Source organism: Panulirus ornatus, chromosome 14 (genome assembly GCF_036320965.1).
Source record: "Panulirus ornatus isolate Po-2019 chromosome 14, ASM3632096v1, whole genome shotgun sequence".
NCBI lineage: Eukaryota > Metazoa > Arthropoda > Malacostraca > Decapoda > Palinuridae > Panulirus > Panulirus ornatus.
Window position 1 is genome coordinate 10,679,809 of NC_092237.1, and position 23,690 is coordinate 10,703,498.

At 50.5% G+C, this 23,690-nt stretch overlaps 1 protein-coding gene across 4 annotated transcripts in view; it reads right to left on the reverse strand.

Moving 5' to 3' along the window:
• Positions 1 to 23,690, reverse strand: part of LOC139753305 (NAD kinase-like) — a 266,986-nt gene that overhangs the window by 69,114 nt on the left and 174,182 nt on the right. The window contains exon 1 of one of the 4 annotated variants that reach the window (XM_071669604.1): positions 11,461 to 13,555. The exons of the other annotated variants lie outside the window; for them this stretch is intronic. Within the exon in view, the coding sequence (XP_071525705.1) occupies positions 11,461 to 12,554 (1,094 nt within the window). The 5' untranslated portion in view covers positions 12,555 to 13,555. Of the gene's footprint in view, positions 1 to 11,460; positions 13,556 to 23,690 lie in introns of those variants that run through there. 4 annotated transcript variants of the gene reach the window in all.

The following is a 23,690-nucleotide window of genomic DNA, read 5'->3' on the forward strand; positions in this document are numbered from 1 at the left end:
CATACATATACGCAGACATTACAAACTTACACTTGAACATATTCATACTTGCTTGCCTTCATCCATTCCTGTCGCTACCTTGCCCCACAGGAAAACAGCAAGGCGAAAGGACATGACCATATCCACATGACCATCAGTGAGGCACAGAATCATGTGCATATAAAGTTAAATATCTTGAATCTTGTATTACTGCTGTGGCACAGGTGGCAGGAGGTCCACTGACGGCTTCTCAGAACTTAACCCTCTACTTACGTCAGGCCATTCCCTCCCCAGCCATCACCACTGCCACACACCCACACACAACAACACACTCAGGGTGACTCATCTCGCGAATGGCAATTTTCCATGTATTGAAAGGTACATAATGGTTATACATTAAGGTAATTCGGGTCTTTATCATGTACCGAATGATTCTAGTTCTATATTACCGTCATGAATTAAAATCTGACGTGTTGTAACAACAAAACAACATTTCATATGAACGTATTTCCATAAGAATGAGAGAAACACACACACACACACACACACACACACACACACACACACACACACACACACACATGCGCGCGCAACTGGATCCCTTGGATTACTAAATAATGATGACCAAGCATAACACTCGCTCCTCACATGAAATATACAACATTAGTTTTTCCTTTTCAGCCAGGCCGCAAACCTACCTCATGTGTGACTAGTCTTAAGATCATTCAGAAAGATGATAACCCAGTCCAGGGGATATAAGTATGTGAAGCTTTATATAAGTATGTGAAGCTTTATATAAGTATGTGAAGCTTTATATAAGTATGTGAAGCTTTATATAAGTATATGAAGCTTTACATAAGTATACGAAGCTTTATATAACTATGTGAAGCTTTATATAAGTATATGAAGCTTTATATAAGTATGTGAAGCTTTATATAAGTATATGAAGTTTTATATAAGTGTACGAAGCTTTATATAACAATGTGAAGCTTTATATAAGTATATGAAGCTTTATATAAGTATGTGAAGCTTTCTATAAGTATATGAAACTTTATATAAGTATGTGAAGCTTTCTATAAGTATATGAAGCTTTATATAAGTATGTGAAGCTTTAGATAAGTATATGAAGCTTTATATAAGTATGTGAAGCTTTATATAAAAATGTGAAGCTTTATATAAGTATATGAAGCTTAATATAAGTAAGTGAAGCTTTATACAAATATACGAAGCTTTATATATGTATGTGAAGCTTTATGTAAGTATACGAAGCTTTGCATAAGTATGGGAAGCTTTACATAAATATACGAAGCTTGATATAAGTATGTGAAGCTTTATGTATGTGTACAACTTGTGCAATACTCGGGCCTTTTAGTGTGTTGTAGTGATAAGCAGGGGAAGAGGGTCATGTTGCTGAGTGGCACTGTGTTTTGTACAGTACGGACAGGATGCTCTACACTTGTTTATGTCGGTCTAGCACTCTTAACCACACACACACACACACACACACACACACACACACACACGAGTTATCGAAACCATTATTTTCGTTCGAACGACACGTGCAAGCCGAAGTATTCGTTTGATGGTAAAGAAACAGGAATCCAACAGAGTGCACATTTGTTCAGGTAAGGATGCTACAGAAGCATCTTTACTTAGTATGTATGTATGTATGTATGTATGTATGTATGTATGTATGTATGTATGTATTGTGTAATGTATGTACATATGTATGTATGTAAAACCGTAATCATGTTTACACTTTATGCATTGGCACAGTCACGTTTCTAGAACACGTCAGACTGTTGCTGCGGAGAAAAAAAGAAAAAAAAAAACAGTGTACGTGAGGGAGGAGCAGTAGTATATGTGTGTGTGTGTGTGTGTGTGTGTGTGTGTGTGTGTGTGTGTGTGTGGACGGTGTGGGGGGACCCCGTCGTACCTGTAACCTCCTGCCCACAGAACAGCGCGGGGGCCCACGGCCACATGACTCACCAGCTGGCGATGCCCCTCTCGAACTTCATGACGATCTGCACTACACCAGGACCAGCAACTAGCACCTTCCTAGCCTCTCCTCTTCCCTGGTGGAGCAGCAGCGGCGAACGGTGGTCCCCAGGGAAGTGCCGCGCGGTGGATGGGGTCACAACCTGATACACTGAGGTTAATGGCAAGGCCAGGTGATAACGCTTGAGGCACGTGAGGCTTGTGGGACGGGGTCACCAGGTGAGATAAGCACGTGAGGCTAGTGGGACGGGGTCACCAAGTGAGGGAGGCACGTGAGGCGCTAGCGGGACAGGGTCACTTGGTGAGGGAGGCACGGAAGGCTAGTGGGACGGGGTCACCAGGTGACGGAGGCACGTGAGGCTAGTGGGACTGGGTCACCTGTTGAAGGAGGCATGTGTGGCTAGTGGGACGGGGTCGCCTGGTGAGGGAGGCAGCGGCAGCGGTGCAGCCGACACCGGGGACAACAAGAAGAGACTGCTGGCAGCGGCGGCAGCGGCTGAGGTGCTGCTTGGACCAGGGACAGCAGGAGACTGCTGGCGGCAGCGACGGATGGGCTGCCTGCGCCAGGGACAACAACAGGAGACTGCTAGCTGCAGCGATGGAGGCTGTGTCGGGCGAGGTGCGCCGGTATTCCCCCTCCTCCTGCAGCTGCTTCACTCACGTAACTTTCCTAGAGAACTGCCGTCCGCCGCCGCCGCCTCCCTCGCTTCGCCTCACAAGGAAGTAACGGTCGCGAAGAGAGCTGCGCGTACGGCGTCACCGCACGGCACCACTACGCACACACACAGCGTCATTCACGTTACGACGAAAGACGGGAGAGAGACACACAACGTCTTCTGACGCTTCATTCGAGTGGGAGGTTTGGCAAAACAATGGGTACAGACAGACGGCATAGAACGTGTGGCAAGTCTTGATGATATTAGCCGGTGAGGAAGTTACCGTCTAGCAGGGATGATGCGGAACCGCACGGCGGCAGCCCCTCCACCACCCGCCCGCCCTCAACACCTGCTACCCACTGCACTCCCCAACCCATCCACACAATGGCTAGAATCTATATAAACTCCTTCGGAACGACAGTACCACCCTTCACCATTTGACTCCCTCCTCCCCCCTCACCCCAATCTCTGAATGAATTCCTCAGTTATACAGTTACTGCTACAACTCATGACTGTAAATAACCGGTCTGATATCACACACTGACAGAAGACTTACGCCGAATCAACTGATAAAATAATGTTAGGTACGAGCTAAATCCCCCGAGTCGGCGCGCGTGGCTAGCGGACCGGTTTACAGAAAGATAACAGTGACATTAAGCGGGCAAACATCCGAGTGGCTCGGTGTGATTCAAGGGGTTCCCCAAGGCTCCGTCGCAGGTTCCACGTTCTTCATCATTATGTTTCTCTGTGATCTAAAGATAAGAGGTTCACCAGCTGAGTTGCTCAATTGGTCTGCGTCAGAGGAAAATATGACTGAAAGATTCAGAGGGATTTCCATAGTGGAGTGGTCAGTAACACAACATACGGATCTGACTGTTGACACAAGCAAAGCAGTGCATTTCGGTGTGGATAAAACATCACGAATACCTAATGTTCATTTAGCCAGTAAGTACAAGATGAAACAGACCTTAAGTCATACTCAGTAATGACCTGAGATACGCAAATTTATGCCAGCCGGGCTGCGTATAATAACACATACAAAAACCTCAGGTGTCACAGCCACCGGAACAAACTGGTGTAAAACGAGTGACAATATCCTTACTCTTCGCGACGAGCTAGACAGACCTCGCTTACAGTAACGTGTTCAGTTCTGGTCATCCAACAAAGATGAAGAATAACTACAACCAATGCGAAGAGCAACTGAAGTTATTCCGCCTCTCAGAAATACGCCTTATGAAGAAGAGACTTGTGAGATCTGAGACCTTTTTTTTTTTCACTAAAAGCGGTGTTGACTACAAGGCGATCCCACTCGGACTACACAATACATGATACATTCTTCACATCTGGACCGAAATAGGAGAACCATAAATAATATGAAATCATAAAGGAAGATGTAATACTGATACGGAAAAGGCAAAAAATGACAAAAATAGCTTTGGATGCTGTAGAATACTGGAATAATGTCTCACCGGACTTTGCAAGTTCGAGGAAGACATACAATTCAATTATGTCAATCATCACCTCAAAGGCCTCAATTAAGAAAATACGCCCACTCACATTTCGTAGTGACGTAACTGACACCCTACTTCCTCGTTTCAGATTTCAGCATCCACTCCGCAGTCCATCGCTACAGCGATGCTTGTTGATATCATCACTAATCCACGCTTTCCAACGACGTCTCCACACCTTCCTGCTGACGAATGTTCGCAGTGGAGGGAGCGGTGGGTGAGACGGAGCCTTTTGCTTTACTATCCTGCCTCTGCGAGCATTAAGATCGGGGGAGATCTAGATAACATCACTGTCCTCCAACAGATAACATAGGCATGGACCAATCGCGCCTACTGTTATCTATCATTCCCATACACACTCCCACATCACGCACTGACGGTTCGACCTTGGGTTGTAATGACATCATCTCTGGCCTTCAAGGCCCGGCCAGAATCCACGCCATCATACCCAAGGGTCATCCTACGCGTCACGCTGCTCAAGAGGTGTTAGGATTCAGTCTCGCGAGACGAGTGCGGGGGGGAAAGAGCTCGGTCACTGTCGGAAATCACCACGAACACACTAGCTTAACACTACGCAATGACGGGACTCCATGCGTTCTTACGTTTTCCCGTCGCCTGCCACGACCATGAGCTACCCCCAACCTCACCACTACCTCTGGGACTCCAAAATGTTCTCACGTTTTCCCATCGCCTGCCACGACCATGAGCTACCCCCAACCTCACCACTACCTCTGGGACTCCAAATGTTCTTACGTTTTCCCATCGCCTGCCACGACCATGAGTTACCCCCAACCTCACAACTACCTTTGGGACTCCAAAATGTTCTTACGTTTTCCCATCGCCTGCCGCGACCATGAGCTACCCCCAACCTCACCACTACCTCTGGGACTCCAAATGTTCTTACGTTTTCCCAACGCCTGCCACGACCATGAGTTACCCCCAACCTCACAACTACCTTTGGGACTCCAAAATGTTCTTACGTTTTCCCATCGCCTGCCGCGACCATGAGCTACCCCCAACCTCACCACTACCTCTGGGACTCCAAATGTTCTTACGTTTTCCCAACGCCTGCCACGACCATGAGTTACCCCCAACCTCACAACTACCTTTGGGACTCCAAAATGTTCTTACGTTTTCCCATCGCCTGCCGCGACCATGAGCTACCCCCAACCTCACCACTACCTCTGGGACTCCAAATGTTCTTACGTTTTCCCAACGCCTGCCACGACCATGAGCTACCCCCAACCTTACCACTACCTCTGGGACTCCAAAATGTTCTTACGTTTTCCCATCGCCTGCCGCGATCATGAGCTACCCCACCAAAAACTCACCACCATAACACAGGCTGGACTCTATAGCTCGAGCCTGCTGTGTGAATCTCTTGCATAACGAAGACCTACCCGGCGCCACAACCACCACCGACTGACGGAGTACACACACACCACCCATCTCAAGGTCGCCGCCTCGCACGATCTGATAATGGCTCATCCGTGTGACACATGTCGGCACTTCCGAATTGCGTCTCTGTCTGCGTTACCTGTGTCCTACATGCCATCGTTTCCTTCTGGCATTTACGTGTCGTCCATTAAAGGTAGTTTAACACATCGCTGAGTAACATGTGTCGCATCTTCGTGTCACATTGTCATTAGAAGATGGTGTCACTCGTGCGTCATCGTGTCGCATCTTCGTGCCACACTGTCATTAGATGATGGGTCACTCGTGCGTCATCTATCGGCGTTATTCTGCGTTACTTCCGTCTCCTACCGTCAGCCAACAGTGGCGTCATTCTAGCAGTACAATCATCCAAGGGGAAGTACTGTGGGTCACATGAGTTACCTTTAGAACCAATCGACTATGGCGTCATCTGAGAGCCACACTCGCACATCATGACACTGTGTCATCTGTGAGCAGGCAATATCCCGCTGTCATCCGTCAGCGGCGTCACTTCTAACAGCCTTACGCTTCCAGACTGCTCAAGTGAGATAAGAGCGTCGAGTGACCGTGTCATATACTGCAGAATCACCTTCGGTAGTGATCCCCTCCCCCCACCAGTGTCATAACCTGACACTGCAGCCACTCCCAACACCACCACTTGTGTCATATATCCGTCATCCAACGGTGGTGGCACACGAGAGGACCAACTCTAAGCCTTTACTCCCGTGTATACTCTCGGTGTCATCACTACCAGGTGAGAGTGACACCTCCCAAAAGGACTAAAGATAATGTCGACTACGAGTGTCATCTGTAAGCCAGCAGCACCGCGGGGATATCAGCCATGATGCTAGGTGTCACGAGCAGTGAGGGAGGGAATGTCTGCCACGAGCCAGGTGTCAAGGTCAGTGAGGGAGGGAATGCCTGCCACGAGCCAGGTGTCAAGGTCAGCGAGGGTTGGAATGTCTGCCACGAGCCAGGTGTCAAGGTCAGCGAGGGTGGGGAACATCAGGCATGGCACCAGGTGGTCAAGGCCAATGAGGGGGAGGAGAATGTCAAGTCATGACACACCAGGTGATGTGCAGGCCGCAGGTGAGGGTGGTATGGCCCCGCAGTCCTCCTCATCATCAATCTGTCCACCTCCTCCCGTCCCGTCGTCAGGCTCCAGCACGTCAGGAAATACCAGTCCTCCCGACCACCTTTCCTTGGACATTCCAGGCCATCTCCTCCCGCCCTCCTCCCACACAACACGGCGGAATTCTCCACAAAGGTCAGGTCATCAGCCCATAAAGGTCAGGTCATTTGGGGGGGGCACTTTATATATACCAGTGTTGGTAAAGGTCCGGCGAATTAGAGGATTAAGAGAAAGAAGCTACAATTGTCGGAGTGTGTAAAGGTCATCAAGTGGCTGTAATACAGTGTGTAAAGGTCATCAAGTGGCGGTAATCCGGAGAGTGTAAAGGTCATTAAGTAGCTGTAATCCGGAGAGTGTAAAGGTCATTAAGTAGCTGTAATCCGGAGAGTGTAAAGGTCATTAAGTAGCTGTAATCCGGAGAGTGTAAAGGTCAATAAGTAGCTGTAATCCGGTGTGTGTAAAGGTCATTAAGTAGCTGTAATCCGGTGTGTGTAAAGGTCATTAAGTAGCTGTAATCCGGAGAGTGTAAAGGTCATTAAGTAGCTGTAATCCGGAGAGTGTAAAGGTCATTAAGTAGCTGTAATCCGGTGTGTGTAAAGGTCATCAAGAGGTTGTAATCTGGAGTCCAAAACTCGCTCTCCTTGTACTCTTCATTTACATACGTCAGTATAGGTCATACCTTCGCTTGATTTACATCAATATGTACAACCACTTATGTCGTGTGTGTGTGTGTGTGTGTGTGTGTGTGTGTGTGTGTGTAAATAATTCACGATTTCAGTGGGACCAAACACCCTGCCCACTGCCGTTAAGAGGTGTCAGGCGTTCTGCTTTGGGTGCGTGTAAACAGTTTACGATTTCAGTGGGACCAGACACCCTACCCGCTCTGCCGTTAAGAGGTGTCAGGCGTTCCGCTTTGCTCACCTCAGTGTGACGCCTGCCGTGCTGCTGCAAGTGATGACTTCCTCCACCGCGTCCTTGAACAGAGAGGGGTGAGACTTGTTTCCAGCGTCCGTCACGGCCGTCATTTACTGCCTCGGTAGAGCTCGCCCAGTGATTTACTGGCCGAGTGTTTACGTTGGTGACACCGTGTGTGTGTGTGTGTGTGTGGGGCTCATGTCAGTCCCCCCGTGGGGTGCAGTATTGTCCCTGCCACGTCAGGGCCTGCATAGGATATGGTCACACATTTGCTCGACTGGTGATCTGGGTAATCTCTTGGTGGACAACTTCACAAGGTGAAGTACTGTACTTAAGCCACCATAAGGCCATACAGACTAGCGCACACTCTCACTTCATAGTATGCTGACAAGATGGAAAACAAAAAAGTATCTCACCACTTTTTTGCATGAAACAATATGACACCACGGACGAGGTGTTTTGAGAAATACTCTGCTTTCGTGATACTTGTAAGGCATCGATTGCCAGCGATATTTTCTGTCATTTACCATAATAAATATTATATTGATTTCATATTTCGATGGTTCACAACTATAAAGTGGGGCTATCATGATCATTAAGAAATCTGTCACACAGTCAAGCTTACCAACCCTACCGAGGCGACACGAGTCGTATTGATCATTTCGAAATTCATCGGAACCATCCGGGAAGATAATTTTTTTTTTTTTTGCCGTGTGCATAAAAAGCACAGAAGATGTTTATCATTACTTTTGTTGTCTCGTCCTTCGCTGCCCTCCTTTCAAGGTGGGTAGTAGTACCACCTCGCACGGCGGCACGTGAGCAGGTCTATGAATGTGACACTAGGGGGAAGTGAGGACAGGACTGGCCACCATCATCAACACTACACACCATCATACAAGGGCTGGCCAGCAGCCGCGCCATAATGCACCAGGTACAGAACAATAGCCAGGAGAAGCACTGCAATACAATCCGGTATACCACAATAGGAAAAGACACGCACCACATCACCACATCAGCTCAGGATTCCCCACATCCCCTACACAAAACCAGCTTCCTCTTTATGACGTCTTGCCTGTCGTGAAAAAAATATGTTCTTGCCGCCCGGGTAAGCCAGCGCCCCCCAGCCACACCAGGATGCACGGCACGTCAACTGAGTCTCTCACACAAACAAGGAGGCAATACTTAACCTAACCTAACCTACGATTAGATCTTGCCAAAAGGCAGGGCCAACGCGCAGCGCTCACCGCGGGGGGAAAAAAACACACACAGTTACCATGAATAAGTCGTGGGATTAACGTGTTCATTGTTATGGATGAGATGGTATGTTTGTGGACTGCGTAAGGCAGACAAGAGGACAGCCATACCGTAGGCCGAAGGATGTGAGTTAAAACTTGACTGCAACGGATGTGCTGCCTTCACTAACGAGCGAGAGAGAGAGAGAGAGAGAGAGAGAGAGAGAGAGAGAGAGAGAGAGAGAGAGAGAGAGAGAGAGAGAGAGAGAGAGCGCGTGTGGCGGTCCCCACATAAGAAGTCGACTATGCTGTCGTGTACGGTGATATGGGGTCACACACACTATGGGCCCGCACCTGACCCTGTACGGTACCCACTCACTGTGAGGGCTCGCACCTGACCCTGTACGGTACCCACTCACTGTGAGGGCCCGCACCTGACCCTGTACGGTACCCACTCACTGTGAGGGCTCGCACCTGACCCTGCACGGTACCCACTCACTGTGAGGGCTCGCACCTGACCCTGCACGGTACCCACTCACTGTGAGGGCCCGCACCTAACCCTGTACAGTACCCACTCACTGTGAGGGCCCGCATCTGACCCTGCACGGTACCCACTCACTGTGAGGGCCTGCATCTGACCCTGCACGGTACCCACTCACTGTGAGGGCTTGCACCTGACCCTGCACGGTACCCACTCACTGAGGGCCCGCACCTAGCCCTGCACGGTACCCACTCACTGTGAGGGCCCGCACCTGACCCTGCACGGTACCCACTCACTGTGAGGGCTCGCACCTGACCCTGCACGGTACCCACTCACTGTGAGGGCTCGCACCTGACCCTGCATGGTACCCACTCACTGTGAGGGCCCCCATCTGACCCTGCACGGTACCCACTCACTGTGAGGGCCTGCATCTGACCCTGCACGGTACCCACTCACTGTGAGGGCTTGCACCTGACCCTGCACGGTACCCACTCACTGAGGGCCCGCACCTAGCCCTGCACGGTACCCACTCACTGTGAGGGCCCGCACCTGACCCTGCACGGTACCCACTCACTGTGAGGGCTCGCACCTGACCCTGCACGGTACCCACTCACTGTGAGGGCTCGCACCTGACCCTGCATGGTACCCACTCACTGTGAGGGCCCCCATCTGACCCTGCACGGTACCCACTCACTGTGAGGGCTCGCACCTGACCCTGCACGGTACCCACTCACTGTGAGGGCCCGCACCTAACCCTGCGTGGTACCTGACTGTGAGGGCCGCACCTGACCCTGCACGGTACCCACTCACTGTGAGGGCTCGCACCTGACCCTGCACGGTACCCACTCACTGTGAGGGCTCGCACCTGACCCTGCACGGTACCCACTCACTGTGAGGGCCCGCACCTGACCCTGCACGGTACCCACTCACTGTGAGGACCCGCACCTGACCCTGTACGGTACTCACTCACTGTGAGGGCTCGCACCTGACCCTGAACGGTGCCCACTCACTGTGAGGGCTCGCACCTGACCCTGCACGGTACCCACTCACTGTGAGGGCCCGCACCTGACCCTGCACGGTACCCACTCACTGTGAGGGCCCGCACCTAACCCTGCACGGTACCTGACTGTGAGGGCCCGCACCTGACCCTGCACGGTATCCATTCCCTGTGAGGGCCCGCACCTGACCCTGCTCGGTACCCACTCACTGTGAGGGGCCCTACACAGCTTCCCTCAACTGCACAAACATGTTAATCAAGATGATGATGAAGGCGTGAGCTGTGACCACACACAACACTTGAACACACACACACACACACACACACACACACACACACACACATAAAACAGCAACGCGCCATGAGTGCGCGGTGAGCGGATTTACACTTGGCCACTTGTACAGTAAACAGTCCAGGAAATAACATCGTGCAAGAGGAAGGCAATCATCTTGGCAACCCAGTGTGAGGCTGGAGTGACCTTAAACAAGTACTGCCACCCCAATACTGTTTCTAAGTCACCAATAATGCTAAGAGAGAGGTGGACGTGCATCATACGATGATCCACTTCTTGAACGCTTTATCTGATCAATATGCATTCTAGTCAGCAATAAGACTGACCCTGAACGGGAAACCACTTCGAGCCATCATTAAGGAAGGAAATAACTGGGGGAGTTTCCACGCTTCTAACTTGCCACTCTACGGAGAAAAATGATTACAAATATGAGGTATGTTTACAGTGCAAAATGTCCCTGAAAACAAGTCTGCAGGGATAGATAAGTCTTAATTCCGTACTGAATACAAAGATATCTATGCGATTTTTCGATAGAGAGGCTGACACTGTTCTGTACTGCTCTCTTAAGACAACTTTAAAGTACTTGCCATAAATGGTGAATTGAGCAAACGATTCATTTTGGTACATTCATTCCTTACTGTTTTTACCTTTAGACTTATTGTTGTCCCTTTCTCAAAGCAAACAGAAATGCTTAACCAGGCATCTGTCGACATCATCTACTACGGAGAGGAATTCAACTACATAGGGCAACCAAGTCATAAAATCGGTGAGTTATGTTAAAGTTGTGTGTGGGAGGGGTGAGGAAGAAAGGTATAATAGACAGAACTGGATCTTACCGCAGGAAGTATGTGATGTACTGGTCCCACCAGAAGGATCTCGTCAGGAGGAGGGAGGGGCTGACGCGGCGGTTGTGAGAGCGTGCGAGGAACGCCTCCAGATGTCCACATTGTATAGGTTTCTCTAACAAGGCCTGGAGTCCATCTTGGCTCGTCTCTACCATGTTAGTCTCGACTGCCTTCCTACACACACCGTCTCCGGCGGCAAGAGTGATGGCAGTAACAGGGGCAGAGGACACTCTCCTGCACTCCACAACACTCCGGTCACACTTGTCCTTCGCCCTTATGGCAATATTGGAGGACCTGCGAACACTAGTACCAACGCACGTCCCAGGACCATCTCTCCTACCGTTGCTGTGTTTATCCCAGAGGTCAGCCTTCATGATGTCATCCATCTGTATCTCCTCAGAAAGACAGTTGTCACCAGCGTTCACGTGTTTGCGAGGCGAGAGTAGTGAGGTAGTGGGCTTGAGGTCGTGGGAAACGTGCACCGGCAGTCGTGTGGTGGGCATGGTGGCGGTGCAGTCGCGGGTCCTGGTTGGAGTGAGGACGCACGCCACGCTGGTGGCGGCCGCCAGGCTCACCACAACCTCCGCACGTCGGCTGTCGCAGTAGTAAGACCCTTCATCTGACTGCAGGACTGGCGGGTGTCCAGGACTGGTCAGGCCGATGGAGGGCAAGGTTTCCAACGCCCCTCGATTGCCAGGCAGGTGACATGTCTCCTCTCCCCTGTACATGTGCTCCAACGGGGTCACTGCGTTAAGAGCAGCGGATGCCACGCCTGCCACAGCTTTCAACTGGAAACCTGGGGCGCTCTGGGTGTCGCGGGCAACGTGGTTGTGGCCCACGTGGCCATAGTCACGGTCTCTGGGTGCGGCCCACACGTCAGGAGGCTGGTCGCGGGCGACGCTCACCTGGGTCAGGTCACACGGCGCTACCCGGGGGCAATAGTGAAGAGTCGGGGGTCCGGCAAGACGGGGCTCTGGAGGGGTCAGAGTGGCCAGGGAAGGCTGGAGGGAGTGTTGGGTGGCAGGGGCGGCTAACACCCAGTTGTCGTCAGGTACATGGGAAGGCCTACTACAGGTGCCGCCCATGCCAGCCACCGCGTCAGGCACTACACTGCCGCCGCCTCTAGCACCACAGCGGCTACCGGTCCGCCCCGTGTCAAGCGGTGTGTGCCACGGCGTGAGGCCCGCCGCCAGAACCACACACCACCTCCCGAGCCATCAGGATCACCGCTGCCGCCGCCGCTGACTCAAGTTTTACTCACCGCTGGTCGTCTTCAACACGTGGGTCAAGGTGACGGAGACATTATAACCAACACTGACGACACTGTACGCACATAATTTACCACGGGTAAAACTTACACCTACATAACATCACACCAGTAAATATACGTTATCTTTACGACTCCTAAGGCGAAAAAAAAACTAAACCATGACAACGGGATGTTTTCAGGTCTTTGCCGGCATCACAGTAACTTTAGTCCTTTTTCAGAGTACAAGTGTCAAGTGTTATAAGTATGATGAAGGAGTACACCCCCTAACATTTACACAGGTAAGTCACTACAACTTTACGAAGCATACCTACAAACCCATATTAAGCCGTCCCAAGTAGCTTATACAAGGCGTACTTTCTGTTCCCTTTTAATCCATTATTGTTTTCCAGTATCATGACACAAATAATTGTTATCCTTAAGTCGAAGCGCGAACTTAGTAACAGCAATTCATGACCTTCACTGGTGTTCCACCAGGTGTGAAGTTAACATGTACAAGGGGAAAACCGACTGACTCATCCCACACGTCTTATGGGAAAGCTTTTAAAATCAACACCTCCAGCAACCATCTTAGTTTACGAACGACCACCTCCAGCAACCATCTTAGTTTACGAACGACCACCTCCAGCAACCATCTTAGTTTACGAACGACCACCTCCAGCAACCATCTTACTTTACGAACGAACACCTCCAGCAACCATCTTAGTTTACGAACGACCACCTCCAGCAACCATCTTAGTTTACAAACGACCACCTCCAGCAACCCTCTTAGTTTAAGAACGACCACCTCCAGCAACCATCTTAGTTTACGAACGACCACCTCCAGCAACCATCTTAGTTTACGAACGACCACCTCCAGCAACCCTCTTAGTTTAAGAACGATCACCTCCAGCAACCCTCTTAGTTTAAGAACGACCACCTCCAGCAACCCTCTTAGTTTAAGAACGACCACCTCCAGCAACCATCTTAGTTTACGAACGACCACCTCCAGCAACCTTTTGTGTTTCCATCAACCCATCACGCCTCAGGATGACGACCACCTCTGGTGACTCTCGTCATTATACAGATAATCTACTCGACTCAATCTTACGGTGTCCGATACGGTGGACTTTCCTTTCAACTCTCAACTGTCAGGCGCACTTAAAGTCTGCAGAGCACAACAATAATCCTACACTTAATGACTATTGTTTTCCTCAATGGAGAAACAATACGACACAATCCGAGACTCCAAGCCACATGGAGAGTTGTAATCGGTTTAGGTGCAGATACAGTCCGCCCCAACCCCGTCAAGGCGGATTGCATTGTTCCAACTTGGGAAACACAAACCTTGAAAATGTAAGATCGTTTATTTCACTAAGATTTCGCTCCGTGTGTATATTTATTTCTTGGCTCTGCCGAGAGACCATATGATGAAGGTAGGCGTCCCCGACGATCCCCATCACCAAGGGCAAAAAGGCTACTCCTAAAAGCTGATGGTCAAACACGGCCAAAATATATTACGCGACCCCATCCAGACGATCTACTCGTACAATATTGGATGGTTACGGACGAGGTAAGTAAATCGACAGCCCCTCAGCAGACGCCGTGGTTTCGTTTACTAATTACGGCGGGGGCGAGAGCTTCCGTTTTTGATATGACACGGCTCGGCCAATCGAGAGCGAATCAGTGATAATCAGAGGCGTGAAGACAAGACTGTGAGACACAAACACCCACCACAGACACTGTGGCGTGAGTATGGGTGACAGGAGCAATGCCTCTACAAAACCCGTTGCGTCGGTCGTGTGGGAGGAGAGCTGCACGATGGACTGGTGTCGACCACCATTATGAGGGAGGAACTCGGCAGCGTACACCACAAGTTTTCCAGGTCCGACACTGCCGGCGGGGGTCAGGACTATATGGGCCGTGGTAATGGTGGGCGTTAAGCAAGCCCTCAGAGGAAATGCTTGGTTAGAACAGAAGTGCGTGGCTAACCGAGCCGGGCCGATACAGTAGAGGGGGAGGGGGGAGGTGGTGTTGTTCCGCCGCCAGGATGGAGGGGGGGGAAGGGGTTGACGACGACGACCCCCCCCTCCCCCCACAATAGTCTGGAGACGCCCACCATTGTGGACCGCCTCGCTCCTGCCTGCCTAACTATTTACCTTACGTTCAGTCTTTGACTGATCACGATTTTGAGGGTGATTTTTTTTTTTTTTTTTTTGACCAATGGACAAATACACCATTTCCAGCCTAGTGAGTTCTCCATTAACTTGTACATGCGGTCAGCGCTTGAGGGAAGCTATGCCTGTGACGCGTGTGTGTATGTATGCTCAGCCTTCAAGCATCAGGAGACCAACGACCGGTAAAGCAGCTCAGGAGGAACAGGCTGTAACCTTGCGTCTCTCTCCTTCAGGAGGGCCGACCGACGCCCCACTACACCAGGGCGTACATTACGAGAGCCCGGTTGCCTACGTCAGGTCTGGGATACGACTGCGAGGTACAAAGCTGGGATATGAGGGAGGGTAACGTTGGAATATGAGGGCTTTCATACTGGGATATGAGGGGTAAAGTTGAGATACGGTGAGGGGTATAATCTTGGGATATGAAGGGTAAAGCTCAAGGGGTACGATTAGGGGTATAATCACTGGAATATGAGAGATAAATCTAGGATACGGTGAGGGGTATAATCTTGGGATATGAAGGGGAAAGCTCAGGGGGTACGATTAGGGGCATAATCACTGGAATATGAGAGGTAAATCTAGGATACGGTGAGGGGTATAATCTTGGGATACGAGGAAGGATAACAACCACAGGCAGTGTCGAGTGTGAGTCTGTGCCTCACAACGGGTGCTGCATGAGCGTCAGTGTCCCCCGGCGGGACGTACGTGCAGTGCCTCTCCTGCCGTGCTTGTGGAGATGATGACCCGGACTAGATGATGGCTGTGGTGCTGCTGACCCGGGGAGTGGCTCTCGCTGTGGCTATGGCGGTGGCGAGTCGGTCGCCCTTCGCTACGCTGACACTACATCATCATATAAACACTGGGACTCAGGAACCTATCTGTCATGTGTCACACACGACCTCCTCTTCACACTTACTCTTTCCCGTCTGATTTATGACCTTTCATTTCTTCAAAGGAGAACCCCGGGGATTACACAGGTCTATGGGACATACAGCAATTGTATATTTCAGTCAGAAATATTGGGAAACTTTCTCTGTTTCATTGTTTCCAACATGCAGGGGTCTTATAGCCCCTGAAGACTATGATTCCTTAACCAAATCTGGGATCACACTCCTAACCTGAAGACTTTCTGGCCGCGTTGCCTCACCCCGGCCACAATAACAGCAGTGTCTCGTAAAATTACCGAAAGCTGGTGAAGAACCATCCACCATTGCCTGTTTTATTCTACTTGTCTCTCAGTCACCAGACCTATCAGAGGGATAACCAAACATCCTGTATAATTACTATGCAGTAATTAAAATAACCCATACAATTAGGTTCAGGACTTGTCAGTAACCACAGTAACGACTGTGGCCTGAACCTGCCAGGAGCAGCGGCCTACATACATTCGCTCTGGGTCTGTGTTAGTTCAGACCCGACCATCCTCACGGTGACACTTCAGGACACACCCGAGACGAACACTGTATCCTAGCGAAGCTCAACCATCACCATGACTAACGAGGAGGCAGCACACACCACACCAGCTTATCACAGGGGCCTAGCGACTGGCTCCGTCTCTGCCAATCACCCACAGACTGTCCGCCACCAGTCGCTGGTGACGTCCACTCTCCCTCACACTACTGTTAACAGTTACGGCCGCGCGCGAGACGGAACAGAAATCTTAAAAACCTTCAAATTACAACTGTGTTGCATCCTGCGGTCGCTCAAGAGTCTCGGTGGTCGACATGAAGGTCCGCACTAGGTGTGGCCCCACAAGGTCCGCGCCAGGTGTGGCCCCCACAAGGTCCGCGCCAGGTGTGGCCCCCACAAGGTCCGCGCCAGGTGTGGCCCCCACAAGGGCTACAACAGGTGTGGGCCAAATGTGAGCCTCGTCTTAAACATCTGTTCATTCATATCAATGACAACTCAACTCAGCAGTGTTGATCAGGGAGGACCTGAGACGACATCCCAAATGCTCTGATCGTTAACAGTGAGGGAAGTGTGCCTCTGTCCTGTGTAACGCCGAGCGTGACCACAAGGTAACAAGTCACAATGGTGTGTGGCTCACGTGTCCTCGCTATGCAATGCATCACCACCAGGAACTAACCACTTAGCTAATCCACCGAGTAATTTACCTCATCATGGCTTCGGTCTCGCCCACTGACAAGGTTTGCGCTGCGGGAGACGCCACGACTCCGTTAAAGGGCAGTTCCATTCTTCTAGAAGAGGTAAACAGGCTCACATAACCCGGTGCGAATATCGCATGACACACACCAACTTCTCTCACTCCACCAGCTCTTACTTTTCCTCGGGCGAGAGGTGGGTCAAAGTCACGACAGACGCCACGCATCAACTGCTCCACCTTCAGGCGGGGTGGAGGAGGGACAACCGTACGCACAAAAAAAAAAAAAACGACTCTCATCACAGTTAAGCGTAGCTGTGACTGGGTCGACTGCGGTGAAGGGAGACACGACTGGTCGACCTAAGGTTAAGGCGTCCGAAAGACAGTGGCCAAAGAGTGATCTGGATATCGAAAACATTTCTTCCTCCTCTTTGGTGAGCAGTCCAGTCGTAACTGGGGGGGGGGGGGGGAGAGAGAGAGAGAGAGAGAGAGAGAGAGAGAGAGAGACGAGTGTCCATGTGATTACGGAGACTGTAAAGTCGTGCAAAATGAACCAACCAAATGTATTGGTCGGGTGTACCTTCAGCCAGATCGGGTTACAGTGGCACGGGAATTATATTTTTCGTTATAAAGAGTTATATATAATATGGCAAGCGAATTTCTCGCACTCACAATACAAAATTGTATTGTCTTCACAATAAATCAATGCGGACGCCTTGAAAAATGATTGGCATTTTATTGGAACCACTCTCACTGCTGATCTGAAACTATATCATTGATGTAATTCCTCCAAACTACTCGAAAGCCATTTGGAAAAATGAATACTCCAGGTGATATATATATATATATATATATATATATATATATATATATATATATATATATATATATATATATATAATATACACACAAGGTTAAGAGACGGGGCAACACGAATGTAAACCTCTCCTCGTATAACACATACAGTAATCACACACACACACACACACACACACACACACACACACACACAATTCCATGTAAACGTCACAAGAAGACTGTGAACTGCCTTTCCAAGAAACGAATACAGGTTGATTCCCCTAATGCTGGAAATCCGCGATGTGAAACAACCTCGGGGCGTCTGGTCTGGCCAGAGGCCTGGACAACATGCCTATAAAACGCGCGCCGCACTCCCTCAGGGACCCGCCCAGAGCTTGTCTCCGAAAACAAGACCCGAGAAGAGCTGTTCCAATCCAGAGGTGGACACGAAAGTCTCAACTTTGCCTGTTATTTAGTTGGGGGGAGGGGGAGACGGTGAGGAGGCGCCTCCCTCGCCATGTCCTATCTTGCACCACCGCCCACTGATCGATGACCGAGTAGTCATTTATTTATCTATTCAGTTACTTTCTACTGCTAACTCCTCCACCACCCTAGGGCTGGGCAACCTCAAACCCTGACGACAACCTCAAACCCTGACCTAATTTGATTGAATTCCAAATTCACCGAATTCCAAATTCACCTTGAGACTACAAGGTTTTCGAGGGCACGGCAGTAGAGAGGAGGGTGGGTATATGCGGTGTTGGGCAGCTGGGAGTGTGGTGGTGTAATGTGGTGCTGGGAGAGTGGTATATCATGGCGAACATTCAAAAACCCTGAGCCCCCAGATGATCTCCACTGTAGCGTACATGCGACAGGTACAAAGGCGGGTCGTACGCTTCAACAGGTCCTGGTCAAGGTAGCCACCACCAACCGGGTCACGAGTGCCAGTGTGTACCCTGGTCAAGGCAGGCGGCCAGCCACCATCAACCTCATGAATGTGTTATAAAGGCCATCGTGAGCGAGGGCATCGCCAGGCGGAGCCTGACACACCAGCACTACGCACTCCCTCCACTACTCCAGCCTGAAGGTGTCCAGCGCCTCACCAAGACGGGTCCTTAAATCTACTGACTAGGATACCTACTACGCTCCCTCAGTTACTATAGTGTGTGGGGGAAGGATCGCTGTCACAGTGTGGGTATGTGTGGGATCTGTGTCACGGATGGGTGTGTGGGGTGAAGATCACCGTCAAAGTGTGTCTGTGTGTGTGTGAGTGTGTGTGTGTGTGTGTGTGTGTGTGTGTGTGTGTGTGTGTGTGGGAGGGGGGTTGGATGCCTGTCGCAACTGGGAGTGTGGATGAAGAATCACAGCGTGAGTGGATTATTAGTCACACTGTGGGTGTGTGGGGGAAGGATCAGCGTGGGTGTGTGGGGGAAGGATCAGTGTGGGTGTGTGGGGGAAGGATCAGTGTGGGTGTGTGGGGAAGGATCAGTGTGGGGTGTGTGAGGGAAGGATCAGCGTGAGTGTGTGAGGGAAGGATCAGCGTGGCTGACGTATCACCGTGGGCGCTGGTGGTCAGAGAGGGCCAGCAGTGGTGCCAACAATGGGTGGTGGTGGTGTAAGCATGACTCAGCACTCAACCTCGTCGCTGCTCACTTGGAAACATAATATAACTCACCCACAGACCTGATCAACAATTCCCCACTCCGTTAGAAAGACTTACTGCCAATACTCGCACGCCTGCCACTATCTAATATGCCGGATAAGGAACATTATAACCCAGCTTGGTGCGCTAATAGCCAGCCAGCCAGCGAATCTGCTTAGGCGACCAGCCAGTCAACCATCCAACCTGCCAGGTGACCGTCCAGCGAGCTTTCCTGACACGCGACTGGCCAAGCGAGCAGCCAGTCAGCCAACCTACCAGGCGACCAGCCAGAGTCAACCTGCCAGCCCATCAGCCGACCATCAAACCAGCGAGACGACCAGCTAACCTGTCAGCCTGCCAAGCGATCAACCAGTCAACCTGCCTAGTGACTGGTCAGCTAGCCTACCTACCAGGCAACTGGACAGCCAGCCAACCTCTCAGACGACCGGCCAGTCAGCCAACCTACTAGGCGTAACCAGCCAGCGAGCCTACCTGACAAGCCACCAGTCATCCAGCCAACCTACTAAGCGACCAGCCATCAACCCAGTCAACCAGCCAGGTTACCTGACAGACATCCAACCAACCAGGCGACCGAAAAGCCAGCCAGCCTACCAACCTGGCGACTAATTAACCAGCCAACCTACCAAGCGACTAACCAACCAACCAACCAACCTGGCGACTAGCTAGCCAGCCGACCTACCAGGCGATCAGCAAGCCTACTAATCATCAATGTATGAAGTCTGTCAATCAGCCGACCAGACTCTCAGCTACTCACAGAGTCAGTCAGGCCATCAAATCACATACATCATTCAGTCTACCACCGGCCAAGCCCCAAACCAACCAACCACCACTTCAGAAAAAAAAAAAAAAAAAATCATCGAATCAGGTATTTATTACCAAATACACCAATCACTGCCACTCAGCTTTTCAGCAGCGAAATCAAGCCAGCCAGCTACCTCACCAGTCGGTCAAGCTTACCAGGGAAGGCAGCCATGTCACTATCCAAGGTTCAGCCAAGCGGTCAGCCTAGCTGCTAGACGGCCTCTGGCCAAACAACATAACAAGAGGCAGCAGCAACAACAACAATAAACACTACAGCACCAGCTACGGGTCAAACACCACCAGATAACGAGCCATGGGAAAACACGTAAAGGAAAACATATACTATCAAGAATTGATTTCTGAAGCTTTTTGAGGGATTCAACTCCTCTAAAGTTAAGGAGAGAGGGTAAGGCCATCATATGCAAAAGGGTGGTCGTCCGACCCAATCACTAATCACACTTTTCCTAATCACTCATCACACTTTCCCAATCACAGACCAACCTCCGTCACTGATTCAAGGCAGTAGTTTTTTTTTTTCTTTTTCCTTATGTCACTGTAGTTCTGGCACTGTCTTAACGCTACAGGAAACTGACAGTGGTATTACACTGTAGTGGGGAGGGGTGTAAGGGGGGGTGGCACAGTCTTACACTGCAGTACACTGACTGACTTGGGCAATCCTGTGCTACCTACAGTGACACCGTGGCAAACACTCGTCGTACAGCAGAGAAAAAAAAAGAAAAAAAAAACAACTGTGAAATCTTTCTCTCCACTGGCCGCAGAATCACGAAACTACACTGAATAAACACTGAGCGCTACCGTGTTACACTGCACAAAACCCAAGAATAAGGTCACGCACAATGACTGCCACCATGGTCTACAGGTACACTGAGGCACGGAAGGTATCTTACACTGGCAGTGGCCCGCCACCATACTGAAATAACTCACGCAATATACCGTCTCAGGTGTGGCGTACGAGAGAGAGAGAGAGAGAGAGAGAGAGAGAGAGAGAGAGAGAGAGAGAGAGAGAAACGAAAACGTTATGTAATCAGTGATATTCCCCATGTGTGTGTGTGTGTGTGTGTGTGTGTGTGTGTGTGTGTATGCGTGTTCGGCTTATCTTTATCTCGACGACCGTGGTTCACAGACATGGGTGGGCGCGACGCGTGCTGACACCCAGACGGGCGGGCCAACAAGAGTGGTCACGGGCCACACTCGAGTGAGAGGTGTCACAGCGCGTGACAAACGTGACAGGCGAGGCTAGTGTTGTGTGCGGGAGAACAGGGAGGTTTGCTAGGTGGCGGGTGACGTCAGTTGAGGAGGGGCCAACAGCAGGAACTCACCGCCACACCTCCGGCGCCACCACTTCCACCGTCGTGACTGAGGCGACCCACCACGTCCTCCTCCCCCGCTCCTGCCGGCGGCGCAGACACAGCCCTGGGAGGGAGACGGGTTACGGAAGTCCTCCCGCCGCCGCCACCTCCCTCCCTCCCTCCCACATATAATACGACCCCTTAAGGGACTGAGCCGCCCTTGGGTGAGGGATCCTTCTGTGTTGTACCCCAGGCTCTGGCAGAGTCGTCCTCAACACGATGACTGTTGAACGGACGCCCGCCTCCCTCCCCGCCCCACTCGAGTCCTACGGAGAGAGAGAGAGAGAGAGAGAGAGAGAGAGAGAGAGAGAGAGAGAGAGAGAGAGAGAGAGAGAGAGAGAGAGAGAGAGAGAAGCAGGCGGTGGTGGTGGTGGTGTTGGTAGGACACAGGAGAGTGAGGCAACAGGTCAGTGTGTGAGTGTGTGTGTGGCCTTAGCCACTATAACCTTCAGCACTAAGTACTAGGCATCGATCCCCAGCACAGGTTCTTTTCCTGAGTCAGTGCTCAAGTAGCCTCGCCAAGGTCACACCTACCCACCCACCACCTGCGGACCACAGTGTGTGTACCTCCCACCCACCTGGTACACAAGAGTGGCCTACACCAACGCCTCTTCACACGACAAGAAGCACTTACCAACATCATTTATCACAAGCATATTATACGCAGTAATTACCGGTGTACCGGATATATGCGCGGCAAGTGGACAACTAGTTGGGTGTAGTGTGTGTGGGTGGGTGACCGGCGGACTACCAGCTGGGCGTAGCGTGAATGTGTGGCGGGTAGAACACTGGCTGGGCGTAGTGTGAGTGAGTGGCGGGTAGGTGACGGCACTGTGAGTGTGGTTGTGTGGACAACTGAATGGCTGTAGCGGGAGTGTCTATCTGGACGCTGCAAGTGGGTTTGATAAGTGGAAAGAGTAGTGTGTGTGTGTGTGTGTGTGTGTGTGTGTGTGTGTGTGTGTGTGTGTGTGTCAACAACGCCGACTGAAATTCCCAGAACTGTGATCGCCACGAAGAACAAGCAGAACACTAGGCACCGCGCCAACTAAACAAACCAATCAACATCATCATCTCGGTGACAATATCGACTTAATTCCCCCCTAACCTTGATCACCGCCGGGGAGACGGGACGACTGACGTCACGCGGCAGGGAGGTGACGTCACCTACGTCAGTGTGCGTACACTAAACGCACGGCTCAAAATCTCACACCTTCACCGAAGTAATTTTCGTACCACTTGGGAACAAGTTTTCAAATGAGAGTGTCTGTGCACACAGAGAATACTCGAAGGGTGTTGTGTGGAACACGTGTGTCGCCTGGGGTGTTGCACTGTTTCTGGGAGTCAAACAATAGATGGGAAAACAGTGTATAGAAAACACAAACAAATGATATTATCATCTCTCATGGTCAGAGGCGGGATTTGTCGTCCAAGCAACGAGTCAGTTTGAGTGACAAAATAAGCTCTTTCCTCCACGCGTGGCATAACTCAGGCAAAATCCAAACTCTGTGTTACTCAGTTCCCTACGTGCTGGACAACACCTGTGCGTAGGTTACCGGCTCCCTGATGTGGGCTTCACTACATCCAGACTAAAGTTACGTTGCAAGATACGAGGACGAATCCCGACGACGGACGGACGAAGACAAAAGTAATTCCTTAAGTGTGTGTCGTAGTGCGGCGCGGGCATAATAAACACGGTCAAGTTTTGGCTACTTTCATCCTCCGATCATAGTATAACAATACGATTAATCTTGCAATATATATATATATATATATATATATATATATATATATATATATATATATATTTCCAGCAACCCCCTCCCTCCCTTCCCTTTTAGTCGCCTTCTACGACACGCAGGGAATACGTGGGAAGTATTCTTTCTCCCCTCTCATCTTTTTTTTTTTTTTTGTAATTTTCCAAAAGAAGGAACAGAGAAGGGGGCCAGGTGAGGATATTCCCTCAAAGGCCCAGTCCTCTGTTCTTAACGCTACCTCGCTAATGCGGGAAATGGCGAATAGTATGAAAGAATATATATATATATATATATATATATATATATATATA